Here is a 14925-nt window from a genome sequence, read left to right as displayed (position 1 = left end):
TATTATTACAATTTTGATATTTTGTGGGAAATATAGTGCGTTTGTCCTCAAAACCAACACCTTTTAATATTGTTGGCTGAAGGAAAAAGAGAGAAAATTTTTAAAAATCTATCCACTTTGTTTCTAATACAAATTTTGTTTACTTTCTCATTACCCTCGGAGTCATAGTTTCCTTTTATCCTTCCAGTTACTGTTATTTTCCTGAGAGCAATTCTAACATTGGTCTTTTACACACACACACTTTAATTTTTTTTTAAAGGTGATTTTTTAAAAATAGTCAGAAAGTAGATTTAACAACTTTTTTAAGTAAGAGCTGCATCTTTGAAGGAGCAGTGCCCAGCCTGAGCTCACCTGTCCCAGAAGAAAACCCCGGATTTTGAAAGTTGTAATTTTTTATTTCACCGTACCATCTTTCAGCTACTTCCTTTCCTGCAAGACAAAAGAAATGATGCTGTGGAATTGCAACAGACAGAGTGAACTCAGCAAACTGCAACTCACATCTCCCTGCCCACAAGATTCTTCTGTTAATAGGTCAGCAAGAACTATTGATGCTTAAATGGAGTCACATAAACATGGAACGAATAACAATGTTAAGCTACTTCTTGAATCAAGGGAAGTTATAGACTCATAGACTCATAGACTTTAAGGTCAGAAGGGACCATTATGATCATCTAGTCTGACCTCCTGCACAAAGCAGGCCACAGAATCCTACCCATCCACTTCTATAAGAAACCCTTAACCTATGTCTGAGTTATTGAAGTCTTCAAATTGTGGTTTGAAGACCTCAAGCTGCAGAGAATCCTCCAGCAAGTGACCCATGCCCCATGCTGCAGAGGAAGGCGAAAAACCTCCAGGGCCTCTGCCAATCTGCCCCGGAGGAAAATTCCTTCCCGACCCCAAATATGGCGATCAGCTAAACCCTGAGCATGTGGGCAAGACTCACCAGCCAGCACTCAGGAAAGAATTATCTGCAGTAACTCAGATCCCATCCCATATAACATCCCATCGCAGACCACTGGGCATACTTACCTGCTGATAATCAAAGATCAATTGCCAAAATTAAGCTATCCCATCATACCATCCCTTCCATAAACTTATCAAGCTTAGTCTTAAAGCCAGATATGTCTTTTGCCCCCACTACTCCCCTTGGAAGGCTGTTCCAGAACTTCACTCCTCTAATGGTTAGAAACCTTTGTCTAATTTCGAGTCTAAACTTCCTAGTGTCCAGTTTATACTCATTTGTTCTTGTGTCCACATTGGTACTAAGCTTAAATAATTCCTCTCCCTCCCTAATATTAATCCCTCTGATATATTTATAAAGAGCAAGCATATCCCCCCTCAACCTTCTTTTGGTTAGGCTAAACAAGCCAAGCTCTTTGAGTCTCCTTTCATAGGACAGGTTTTCCATTCCTAGGATCATCCTAGTAGCCCATCTCTGAACCTGTTCCAGTTTGAATTCATCCTTCTTAAACATGGGAGACCAGAACTGCACACAGTATTCCAGATGAGGTCTCACCAGTGCCTTATATAACGGTACTAACACCTCCTTATCTTTGCTGGAAATACCTTGCCTGATGCATCCTAAAACTGCATTAGCTTTTTTAATGGCCATATCACATTGGCAGCTCATAGTCATCCTGTGATCAACCAATACGCCAAGGTCATTCCCCTCCTCTGTTACTTCCAACTGATGTGTCCCCAATTTATAACTAAAATTCTTATTATTAATCCCTAAATGCATGACCTTGCACTTTTCACTATTAAATTTCATCCTATTACTATTGCTCCAGTTTACAAGGTCATCCAGATCTTCCTGTATGATATCCCGGTCCTTCTCTGTGTTAGCAATACCTCCCAGCTTTGTGTCATCCGCAAACTTTATTAGCACATTCCTGTTTTTTGTGCCAAGGTCAGTAATAACAAGGTTAAATAAGATTGGTCCCAAAACTGATCCCTGAGGAATTCCACTAGTAACCTCCTTCCAACCTGACAGTTCACCCTTCAGTACGACCCGTTGTAGTCTCCCTTTTAACCAGTTCCTTATCCACCTTTCAATTTTCATATTGATCCCCATCTTTTCCAATTTAACTAATAATTCCCCATGTGGAACCATGTCAAATGCCTTACTGAAATCGAGGTAAATTAGATCTACTGCATTTCCTTTGTCTAAATAATCTGTTACCTTCTCTAAGAAGGAGATCAGGTTGGTTTGGGATGATCTACCTTTTGTAAAACCATGTTGTAATTTGTCCCAATTACCATTGACCTCAATGTCCTTAACTACTTTCTCCTTCAAATTTTTTTCGAAGACCTTACATACGACAGATGTCAAACTAACAGGCCTATAGTTACTCGGATCACTTTTTTTCCCTTTCTTAAAAATAGGAACTATGTTAGCAATTCTCCAGTCGTACGGTACAAGCGGCCTTCCTGCCCCACTCCCCAGTTACCATCATACTCAAATACAGCATTCCATTATAAAAGGAACTAGAGCAAGAAAAGAGAAACAGAGCTGATGGATGCTCTCTATAACAGAAGAAAACCCTAGGCCCTTCCTGAGCAACAGCAGCGGAAAGAGACAAGAAAGGCCACACCCTAAACAGGATGATGTACTTTCAAAGAGAATTAAAATTAAAAAACCACAAACCTACCCAAAAGGATGAGCACTACAGTGAAGTTTCAGAAAGATTAACTCATCCTGTTGGCTGATGGCATGTACAGTAAAATTATCCACTGTCTGTATTATTTACACAGAACAGGATCAGTTAAGGATGAAGTGCTGGTCTTTTACAGAGGGGTTTCTGCTTGGGGATGTGTGGACAGGATGCCACAAAGGCACTGCTCCTACCACCCCCATTTCCACATGTCTGGGTGATTTCTAGTCTTATTTATTCCCTGTGGTCCAAATAGCAGAGGGCAGTATGATTATTATTACACCTGGCAAATTTATCCACCAAATAAAGCAGAGATACCCCTTCCCCAACCCCACCAAAAACCCCAGTAGTAATCCAAGCCTGGCAGATTTATAACCCCTTCAAAATTGGAAAACATGAAAAAATAGAAAAGCAATAAATCAAAAGCAATGATAATATTTGGTCCCAATATAAAGCAGTTCCCAGTGAATGCATTACCTTAAAGCTGCTGGTATGACTTAATTTCCCTGATATCTTTGAGGCAATTTCCTCTGTCTCAATGAACTTTGGCTAGAGAAGAATATGAAAAGGCTTGCAGTTCAAATTATTGGGCCCTCTCTGGATGGCAGGTGTGACCCAAGAACCTCTTGATGTCCATTGGCAGAGGGCGCAGCGGTTCACCAAAGCAGGTCAGATAAAGTCTTTGCTGAAAGTCTATGTCACAGTGGTCATCAAATCACTGTGAAATGTATGGGCAGAATGTATTAATATATACTGAAAATTATATTCATAAGGCCTTGTAGTTAAAGGCTGGTCACTTAGAGGTAGTGTGCACTGAGACAGACTTCTCCAGACAGGAGGTGGGAGACGACCATTGTGAATCTACAAAGGAAGCCTTTCAGTCAGATTGTGAGTGCTGCAGAAAAAAACAAAACCAGCAGGGGTTATCCTGTTTATGAGTAAAGACAATGAACTTTGGGGGGCAAAACTGGGGGTATGGAGGTACACCAGGTATCCTTCAATCTGTGAGGACAAGCTGCCAGCAGGCTTTATCTTATGAAAGAGAGTCTCAGCCACTCTGGTTGAAAAGGCTGGGGAAAGGACTTGGGGGAAGCTATTCGTCTTGTGTGTTATAGGCTGGAGGAAGCATACTATTGTTTTGTTTTACATGTAACCAGTTGTTTCCAGTATTCTTTCTTACTATCATTTGAATCTCCGTTCTTTGATAACAAATTTGCTTTCACTATAAATGTATCTAAGTTCTGTGTGTTAAGCAGAGTGGTGAAACTAGTAAGCTGCTGTGTATTATTCCTTTGGGAGTAGCCAACCTGATAGTTCTGTGAGTGTTCAGTGGAATAGGGGCTGGGCACTGCAGAGGGATGCACAGAGGACTTGGGGATTGGTGTGTGCCTATTGCTAACCCATACAGAGAGAGTGAAGCCTATGGAGGCCTGGAAGGCATTGCTTGTGTTGCCAGAGGCTGGTGGAGTCATGGAGCTCACCCAAACCAGTCACAGACAAGACTTCCTCATGCTAAGGGCAGGTGGCAGCAAGGTGCCTCACAACCCTGGGTACCCTGGAAAGCATCACAGCAGGTTCACTTCAGAAGTCAGTCAGGAAAAAGTCACAGAGAGTCAAGAAGGTTCCTCCATCCACCACCAAAGAAAAGGCAGTTGAAGGAAAGAAGGGGCTACTTGAGACTTGACAACAACATTCAAAGCAGGACTCCCCTACAGTATTCTTTTGATCATGGATAAGTGTAACACACACACACACACACACACACACACGAGTAAGCACTGAACTTACCGAATACTGTGCCTGGGCTGTAGAGTGTGTGTTGTGTGTGTGTTTTTCAATGTGGGCTGTTTTGCAGTCAATCCCCAACCCCAGCGTTTTAACTCTATACAGCTCCTGCACCATTTGGAGAACATCTCTGCGGTCCAATTTTCTTGTTAACCTTCTGATACAATCAATTGCTACAGCTGCTCTCCTAAATGTTTTGAATGAGTTATTAAAGACACTAGACAAGATTCTCCAGTGCAGTGCAGGTGCTTGGTGCCACACAGAAAGAATAGTCTTGCTCTAAACCAGTGTAAGTGAACCAGGGAAGATCATGTCAGTGCGAGGGTAACATAGAGAGTCCTGCACCATTCCCTTTCCCTACTGCAAGTAGATTAGGGAAAAGGGGACATGGCAAGACACCCCTGTGATACATCAATCTTTGGCTGCAGTTAAAATTCCCAGGGCCATTTGTTAGAGTAGCCTTCAGTTCACAGGGACTAGCCCTGCATAAAGCCAGCACCAGGATCAGGGAGGTAACAATGTGAGCTTTAAGCTACTGTTGCCGACACACCTGAGCTGTGCTGTTCACCTCCACCCAGGAGCTATCTGACCAGAACCACATTTCAATAGCTGTTTTTACTGTTAACCATCTTCTGCTATTTTAATCCATTTTTGTCCTGCAATAAAATTAAGAAACTTTGATTATACTACACAAATCCTTAGAACAAAAAAAAATGAGCCAGGCAAGCTCTGTCTTAAGAGTTTTATCATTTGTTAGTAACACTGCATAGTGCTTTGTTAAAGTTTATAGCCCTGTGATCTGTTTATTCCCAGCCTTGGCAGAACAAGGCTTGCAGTTTGTTGGAGCTCAGAGGTTTTATATGAAACAGATTGTGTTTAATGAGGCTAACTGATCATTGACCTATATACCATGTAGTTCCACTAAACTCTATGAGAGTGCATGAAGCAAGGCTGGCCAAGGTGTTTTCCACCCAGGGCGGAAAATGTTTTTGGCACGCACGCACACAGATAAGCAGATCAGCTGAGAAAAAAGTTGGCATCCAACTTGCCTGCCTCAAAGGCTGGCTTTGAGTATACGTAAGTGATTAATTTGGCTCTATTTTCTTTCTTTGTTTTGGGGGAGGAAGGGGTAAGCTGTTGAGGATGGAAGGTTTATTTGCTCTTCTGTTTACTGTCAGGTTCTTTTGTGTCTGCAGCTTTGAGGAGGTCAACAGCCATTTCATTTTGCCTCTCTGCCATGAGAGGCAAATCCTGCAAATTTACCATTACTTCCTGACAGTTGTTAACTGATGGAATTCAAAATGGGAGTTGAGGATGCTTTGCACCCCTCAGGAACCAATCGAGAACTTGCAGGATCAATAAATTGAGAGTGTCCTGGGGGACTTGCAAACTCAGGTTGTAGGGAATCTAGCTGTATTTTGGGTGGCTTCAACGGGTACCAACTGAGTTTTGAGCTGCCTTTCCACAGCTCTAAACGTAACTGGGAAGATCCTGAGCGCTGCAATCCTGCCTTGGAGATTACAACTCCCATAATGCCTTGGGGAAGGGAGAGAGTCATCCTCTCCCAGAGAGTGCAGGGGGAGTGTGCGCTGGGCTCCACAGGGAGAGGACCTGAGATTGCTTTTGTGGATCTCTGTCCATACCAGGAACTGCTGCTAACCTGCTGCCAGAAGCTACTACTGAGAGCCTGCTGCGGCTTTCACCAAACAGAGAGCCTCAGAGGTGGTTGGTGGCTTCACTGGAGCTAGGGAAGAGACTGTTGCTGTTCCTGGAGCTGACTGAAGTGGTCCTGAGGTGAAGGCAGTGTGCGAGTAACCACCAACCTGGTTTGGGAAAGCACTTGTATGTGAAGGGGCACAGGAAAGAGACTCTAAGGGGTGGTCTGAGAAGAGGCAGAGTGGTCTTCTCATTGAACAAGAACCAGGGTTACTGACATTTGATTAAAACAATCTTCAGAGGGGTTGTGCAGCTTGTTGCCTTGGTTGGACGGATTCACTGGACCAAGAGAGTGCTATCTCCAGTTTCAAGATCTCCAAGCACACCCATGCAAGTAAGTGTTGAGAACTCTGAAATGCAAAGGAATGTCCACTCCGGGGAGGGGTAAATGGTGGCAGGGTAAAGGCAAGATAGATAAGTTTCATTTAGTATTGTAAACTGTATTTGTCAACTGATTTTTTGAACTGCTCCCCCTGCCGATTTAAATTAGAAGTGGCATTTAATCTCAGTTTGTTATATCATGATTTTTAAAGTTGTTAAGTAAAGGTGTGTTAATTCAAATCTAAGCATATATTGGGTGTATATTGTTTATAATTGGTATTTTGGAGTTAAACCAATTGCACAGATTAGCTCAGGATTACTCCTGGAGGTTCCCAAGGCACAGCATTGAGTGTGGACAGTGCCCAGTCAGGGGGAGGCACCACCAATTTTAATTTCCTCTATAAATAAAAGGACTGCAGTGGAGGGTGGCTAGAGGATTCCCACCTATCTAACACCACCACTGGGATAGTCAGGATCTCCTTTATTGTCAACAACATCAGGTTTCCCAGCACACAGGTGAGTGCTGCCTGCTCCTGAGTAACCCAGGGAGGAAGAGGAGGTTAGTCACCCTGTGCAGTAACTGAGGTTTTTCGAGATGAGTGTCCCTGTGGGTGCTCCACTTCAGGTGTTGGTGTGTCTCTGCACCTTCACTCGGAGATTCTTACAGCAGTACTCATACCAGTCATGCACGCGCAGAGCCTGCCCCCCCCCCGCTCCGAGTGTACCTTAATAGTATGTATGCGCGACAGGAGGTTAGCTTGACCACTGCAGGCGCATTTTGTGTGGTGCCGGAGGAGCCCAGAGCATCAAAGGTATTCAGCTGAGGGAGCGCAGGGAGGGAAGCAGTACCCGGAGAAGGCTTGTTCTTGCAAATACCCTTTGCAGGTGAGAGACATGGATTTTTTTTAAGTTTTCTTTTGTTTCTTTGAAGCAGGTTGGCTGCGGAGTACAGCAGAGTCAGAGCCTGGGTCTGACACTGGTTCGAGAGATTTGTGCAGCAGGAGCAGTTTTAACCACAGCTCCCTGTCTTTGCATGCCCTGGATTTCAACTTGCTGCAGTGGGCACATTTCTGGGGGATGTGGGACTCCCCCAAACATTTAATACCTTTAGAATGGCCATCTGAAAGAGTGAACGCATCATTAGAGTTAGAGCAGCGCTTAAAACCTGGAGAGTCAGGCATGTCGGCAGCAGCTGCGCTGACAGGAACAAAAAGTTGGGTTTTTTGTTTTTGTTTTTTTAAGAGAAGAAAAGAGAATGGAAGGGAAAAGGGTACCTAACTAATACTGGTAAGCTAACCTAAGAGGGAAAAAAGTTTAACAAAGAAGAGAAGAAATTCTCTAACGAGTCTGCTGAGCTCTGTCTCAGGCCGGGGACAGCAGAGAAGGAACTGAGGAGACCAGTCACACACGCGTACTATTAAGTACACTCAGAGCAGGGTGGGGAAGGGACTCTGCGCGTTCGTGACCTGTACGAGGACTGCTGTAAAAATCTCCGTGCAAAGGTGAAGGGACGTACCAACACCTGGAGTGGAGCACCCACAGGGACATCTCTCGAAGAAGAAAGGGTTTTTTTTACATAATTATGATAATTTATGCAGCACCACAGATGAATATCACTCTGTATACAAGGAAAAATGTATCAAATAAATAACCCTGCTCTAATTTATGCTTTTGTGTATCTGGTTTCCCAGTCAATTCATCTGTAATAAGTAAGGCAGAACAGAAAATACTGAAGGCAAGGGCTCCAAACACAATTTGCAAATGCAAAGCACTCTCTCTGAAGTCTATTTTAAAAAACCCCACAACCATAGTTTGCAGAGATTGCTTATAACAAGTATCAGAGGGCCTAGATTTGTCTCCCACCCCCATCAGCTATGTTGTCTCTGCTAAACATTCCAGGAAGTAGAGTAATAAGTCAGTTGATGCTGCCAAAGCTGTTAGGCCTACAAACGTGCACAGTGTTGGGCCCTAGTTAATTCTCTGACTGCAGAACAGCAATGACTCATATTTTGCTATTTCACAGGCAGTCTTAGTCTTCGACTGCTACCAATGTCTCAAACTGAACTATACTGTTCATGTGCTGCATATGTGTGTGGCTTCAGTTCTCGGGATACCACACACTCAATCCCTCCACTTACATGCTCCCACAGAATTCTGACTTAACTAACCTCCTGGCCTTAGTAGGTAAGAGGGTTAAGTCAATGCTCCGCCCTGAAGACAAAAGAGCAAGTGAATTGCTGTCTGTGATACAGATCTATGAACCGAATGCATTGCATAGTGACCTGCACACGACTGCTTGCCATCCTGGCGCTCTCTAGCAGGTGTTAGTTTACATTTGGCACACAAACTGGTGGTAAAAGTAAACTGCATCTCACTCAGATGCTTTCTGAAGCAATTGTTTCAAGCATAATTATGGGCTCTTCTCCTTCCTCCTCTGCCTTCTCTTGAGTTTTGGCCCAAGAAAAGCCACTGGAACAAGATCTGTTTTGCAGCTGCGTAGGCAGGGTGGGGTGCCTCTGTGCACCTAGATGTGCAAGTGTGATTCCCATTAATGCTAATGGAAGTCACACCTGCTCACCAAAGAAAAATCATAGACGCTTCTGTGCTTCATTCAAGAGTAACGTGTCTAAAATAAATCAATCAATCAGTCAAGGATGCCCAAACCAAGGTCTTATTGATGCTATGAGCTTATTTGGAATGTGATGTTTTTGTATCAACATCTCTGTTAAATGGAGTGCATGCCAAAAAATAATTCTTTCTGGTTAAGTGACTCCAACTGCAACCTTTTCTTCAGCTGCTGAATCTGAATGAACTCTATGTTACTCCAGCTATAGGTCAGTGTAAATGCATAGCATTACACAGCATAAAACAGGGGTGAATTAAGCCCACAGTCTTTATTCTAGGTCTAATAGATACATTCAAACATCATATGAAGAAAGAGCTTACCATAAACAGAACAGAGAGTATGCAAGATATGAGGAACCAATTATAGACATGTAGTTGTTATGTAATATTTTAAGAATTCTGCTAGGTAATAAATTTTATGAACCCTCTGTGCTACCTGGTCAGTGAAGTAGTTACTGTACACTGGGTTCTTAGAATTTTCTGTATGAATGTCTTAATCTAATTCATACTGGGGGCGGCCAAACTCACTGACCCTCCAAGACACATATGACAATCTTCAGAAATTCAAGAACCAAGGCTTGCCTGCTGGTGTTTGGGGATTCAGCCCTGTGAGGAGGAGGATCTCGGGGCTTCAGCCCCATGGGAGGCACCTGCTGGGACTCGGGGCTTCAGCCCCGATCCTGCTGAAGCCCCGAGCCCTGATAGGTGTGCTCAGCAGGGCTGAAGGCCCCCTCCCTGCTGGGCACAGAGGTGGCGCATAGGGAGGCACATGGAATCACGTCCTCCTCCCCGCGCCCCCAATTTTTGCCATAGTTTGCTGGCGCTGCTTGGTCACACGGTGCTGCCTGGGTCCCTCCCTGCACTGCAGGTGGGCATCAGCAAACAGCTGGGAGCTGCAGGGAGAGCTGCTGCTTTTGTTGCTGCCTGTTCCCCCTGGAGCTAATGTAGCGGCCCTTTCCTGCCGCTCCCAGCTGTTTGCTGCTGCCTCTCTGTGTGGAGCTAACACCTGGGAGCTGCGGGGAGGGGCCACTGATGGTAACAGGGGGTGTGACTCAATCTGTTGCAGGGGGAGAAACCTTTAAATCGTACCCCCCAACTCTCAGCAGGCACCATTCGTCTCTGGCAAAAGCCCCTAGCTCCGCCCCCCGAAGTCTGGTAGGCAGAGAATGGGGGATGCAGGGGACTCTGTGAGCCACACTTTAACTGTAAAAGAGCCACATATGGCTCACGAGCCATGGTTTGGTCACCCCTGTTATATGCCTATAACTAAGGCTGCGGAGTTTGTTGCGGAAGTCATGGAAGTCACAGATTCTGTGACTTTCCGCAACCTCTGTGACTTTTGCAGTGGCCAATGCACACTGGCCGTTGCTGGGGCAGTCTCAGGCCATCACAGCCAATGGGAGCTGCAGAGGCGGTGCCTGCAGGCAGAGGCAGTATGCAGAGCTGCCTGGTTTCGCCTCTGCCTAGCAGCTGAGCGAGGGAGATGATGCTGCTTCCGGGGAGCTGCCCAGGTAAGCCCTGCCCAGAGCCCACCTCACCCCATTCCATGCCCCCTCCCACATCCAAACTCTGCTGATTTGGGGGGAGATGGAGGGGGGGGAGCCAGGTAGGGAGCCTGCTGCCTCCACCAACTCCCTACCCCCCAGCACCAGTGGGGGTCCTGGGCCATGCGCTGCCACCTGTGCCACCCCAGCACCTGCAGGGGCACATGCAGCCCCCTCCCACAAGTTTTAATCACCAGTATTTTTAGTAAAAGTCATGGACATGTCATGGGCCATGAATTTTTCTTTACTGCCCGTGACCTGTCTGTGACTTTTACTAAAAATACCTGTGATTAAAATGTAGCCTTACCTATAATGCTTGAATTAAAGGAGAATTGTCCCCAGGAAGAAAACTATTGCCTCAGCTAAGGACATCCCAGCTCACAGTTGAAAGACTGAGCAAAGCTATCAGCTTTGAGGACCTTGCATCCTGTCTCCAACAAGTTGCAAGTCTTATGTCAAGGCTGAGAACTAACAGCTCACAGGGCTATACACAGTTAAAAAGTGATTGTCTTGGAGAAAGGGGAGGTGATCAAAAGGACTAAACAGCTTTTAAAAGAACTCTTCCTCTGAGGCTAGGAGAGAGAAGTGGGTTGAGTTAATGGAAGTAACTATGCCAGCAAGACCCCAGAGGTCTTGTGGGATTTACAGGAAGCTTGGCCCTATGAGGTGCCCCATATGGATAATAATTAGATACCTGGTAAACTAGCTATAAGTACAATCTGCTTTATTTTTCACAATTTTATCATCACTTTTGCAATGCTGGAGTGGTTTTTACCTGTTTCATAAAAATATGATGATAGGTTGTCAGTTCATGAATTTTCCCTTATTCAAAACAGGAGATGAAAGGCAGTTCCTCTATCTTAAGGGTGAGGAGAGGGCAAGTGGAGCTTCCATCTGAGCAGCCTGGAGAGGTGTGAATTGTTGTGTGCATTAAAGGTTGACTTTTCTACCTGAAATTATCCCACACACATTGGCAGGGGATTAAAGGGGACTTAAAAAGTCAAAAGACAGAATAAAAACCATGATTTGATTTGAAAAAGACTATTTTGGGGGCCAATCTCATGATTTGAGGGCATGATTCATGAGTTTGGATCTCTTGAGAGGGTCTGACTTATGATTTTTGACCTCATAAAGTTGGCAATATTGTTCTTTTAAGATCTGTTTTTCTCTTAAATGCTTATGTGTTAATATATGACACTTAACTTTAAAAAGTCTGTCCGGTCACTGGGTACCACTGTCATAGCTCCCAGAGGGAACTAGGGTGACCAGACACCCTGATAAAATATCAGACCGTCCCAATATTTAGGTGTTTGTCCCGATATTTCGCTTTGCCGGCAGCACTTGGCTTTTTTTTTTTTGCTCCGCCACCAGCAGCTCCCATTGGCTTGGAGCAGTGAACCACGGCCAGTGAGAGCCGTGATTGGCTGGACCTGCAGACGCAGCAGGTAAACAAACTGGCCTGATCCACCAGGGGCTTTCCCTATGCAAGCAGCATCCCAAGTTTGGGAAACAATGATACAGAGAACTCACCACCGCATTTCGAGTTAATCTGCCTGAATTGATTTTGTATTGAGCAATGTAATTTTATATTAAATGCCACCATTTTACTTAATATTTGCATAAACCTTTTGCAAAACAACAGCAACAACAAACAACACACAAACAAAACTCCAAATAGGAAATATTTGGCTGAGCTAGCACTTGTAAGAAGTACATTTTAGTTTAAAGGAAGAAGCCAAACAAACCAACTACACACACCGACCCTAGATGACAGTTACCAGATCATAGCGGATGTGGTGGGTGCAAGCAGTGTGCAAACAGATGCAATCTCTTTTTAAATCACTTCCAGAGCTTCCTTTCTGCTGGGCTTATTTGCAGAGCAATGTGCTAACAGGAAACACAGCTGCTCCTGACAATGTCTGACTGATGGCCTCTACTAGACAGCAATCCTGGCATGCCTCTCTGAAGTGTGAACAGTCATGGATGGTTTTCGACATGTCCTCGCTGTGAGGAAAAGCTACTAAAATTCCATATCGCAGGTAGATGACAGAACATGTATAATAAGAACAGGACAATTTGATAAGCAGAAGCTTTAAGTTCTAAGAGTTGATACTGCTCTATTGCAGTGATGATGGAGAAGAGGTATGCATTATACTTCTCCCTCTAGAACTTCTTCTCTCACTCGCTTTTTCTGTACACTTCCTTAATATCTTGTGGTGCCTTTCCCCACACTGAGTAGTACTTTACTCCATGAATAATCCTAGCGATTTTCATAAGTAGACCAACAGAGTTAGATATTATTCCATGTAAAGAAAAACAGCAGAATTGGGCTCGATTAAAAAAAACCAAAAACTTTGTAACATTTTTCTAATTTCATTTTTAAACAAAAACTATCTTAGAATTTACCAGTTTCCACAAAACACAGCAAATTAGAAAATGTAGGGTTGTTTCCCCTCAAAAATAAACCACATATTTTTTTAATGTAACCAATATTTATTTATAATATTGAATCTTTCTTTTCTGCCAGCCCTCTTTGTGTGCTTGATTGGGGTGGGGGGAGCTGCCTGGGGCCCCACAGGTGCTGGGGTGGCACAGGCAGCAGCACACGGCCCAGGTCCCCCACTGGTGCTGAGGGCGGGGGAGCTGGTGGAGGCGGCAGGCTCCCTACCTGGCTCCTCCCTTCCTTCCCCCCCGAAGCAGCAGAGTTTGGGTGTGGGAGGGGGCACAGGATGAGGTGAGGCAGGCTCTGGGTGAGGCTTATCTGGGGGGCTCCCCAGAAGTGGCAACATCCCCCTCCTGTAGGTCTTTCTAGTAGACATGTAGTAAGTGCTGCTGCAACACACCAGGTGCTACAGCCTCTACAGACCTTTATACTGATCAAGCCCATAGGGTGCAAGTCTGCACTGAGCAGTAAGGAGCCATCCATGCCATGAGGCATACTGGGGAGCCTCAAGGGCATGCCTGCTACTATACTTCTTAACTGTGCTGAAGCTTGCTCTCTTCTGCATGCTGATCCATCTCCATAGGCTAGGCCCTGCATCCTTCCAATTCTTTGGGACATCATGTGTCTCCCAGGCAGTAGAACAGTGAAGTCCCTTTTCTCCCCAGAGTGCACAGCCTGCAGTCCTCTATGGCCATTTCATGGACCACAAGTTGCCCTCTCATACTTCCCACCACATAGGGTCTAGTCAGAATTTCATCCTAAGAGTCTCTAGTACCTGCCTCAAGTCCATGAGACACCTGGCATGCCATCAGGTGTTTGGTGTACCAGAGCAGCCCAGAGAAGGGAGAGGTAGAATACACTAGCCAACTGTGATAATGCTGTCACTCATCTGAGCATAGAAAAAGAAAGTCTGCAATGCAACTTCCTCAGGATCAGAGGGACCAAATGACTGACACATACTTGTTAGAATACAGGGCTAAATAAATTTCAGACAACAGCCATAGACTGTTAGCTGGAAATCGTATGATGAAATTTAAAGAAATTCTAAAAACTCACAGTTAGGGCATTACATTTTCAAACTCTACTTTTCTTCTGACACGTGATACTCAACCATGCCAGCATTCTTGTCGAACACCAAGAATCCAGCAATGCAACAGCTCTTTTTAGAGAGAGACTGTATGCCAAGTTGAAGACTTACTGATGTTTCCTTCATCTGGAAAGGAAATTGGAAGACACTAACTCCTTTTGTTAATGACTTGAATAGAATCCATAATACAGCCAATTTCCAGCCTCATTCAGGTTGACACAAATTAATTATCAGGATGGAACTGGACAAGGGGAAAAAAATGGAAAGAGAACCAACTCCACAGGGGCATAGCCTAAGCCAACAGCAGAGAATAATTTTCTGCACACAACTAGCGTTCACTCATAAGCACTTAAAAAGGCTCTGCTCTATAGGCAATGTCGTTGACTCAAAAGATTTGTATCATTTTTGGGAACAAGGAGAGGACATGGCTCAGACTGCTCAGCAGGACATGAAATGCTGTAAATAAATAAATTAGATACAGCCATATAGAAAACTCTCCATGCAGATTAGACAAAACACCTGTGGAAACAGCATGTAGAAGAAAAAACTGCTCCATGAAGGAGTAAGGATTACATAATGTAGAGGGTTTTTTTTCCCTAAGTCATTGAACAAAGTCATCATATAAACTAGGGGTTGGCAACCTTTACAGAAGTGGTGTGCCAAGTCTTCATTTATTCACTCTATTTTAAGGTTTCATATGCTGGTAATACATGTTAACGTTTTTAGAAGGTCTCTTTCTGTAAGTCTATA

At 44.4% G+C, this 14925-nt stretch overlaps 1 protein-coding gene across 1 annotated transcript in view; it reads right to left on the bottom strand.

The window, feature by feature from the left end:
* The window catches only part of GLIPR2 (GLI pathogenesis related 2), a 53054-nt gene that overhangs the window by 2623 nt on the left and 35506 nt on the right, over positions 1-14925 (bottom strand). The window contains exon 4 of the mRNA XM_030551569.1: positions 352-429. Within this exon, the coding sequence (XP_030407429.1) occupies positions 352-429 (78 nt within the window). The remainder of the gene's footprint in view (positions 1-351; positions 430-14925) is intronic.

Source organism: Gopherus evgoodei, chromosome 2, assembly GCF_007399415.2.
Source record: "Gopherus evgoodei ecotype Sinaloan lineage chromosome 2, rGopEvg1_v1.p, whole genome shotgun sequence".
Classification (NCBI taxonomy): Eukaryota; Metazoa; Chordata; order Testudines; family Testudinidae; genus Gopherus; species Gopherus evgoodei.
This window is presented reverse-complemented; position numbering and strand designations above follow the sequence as displayed.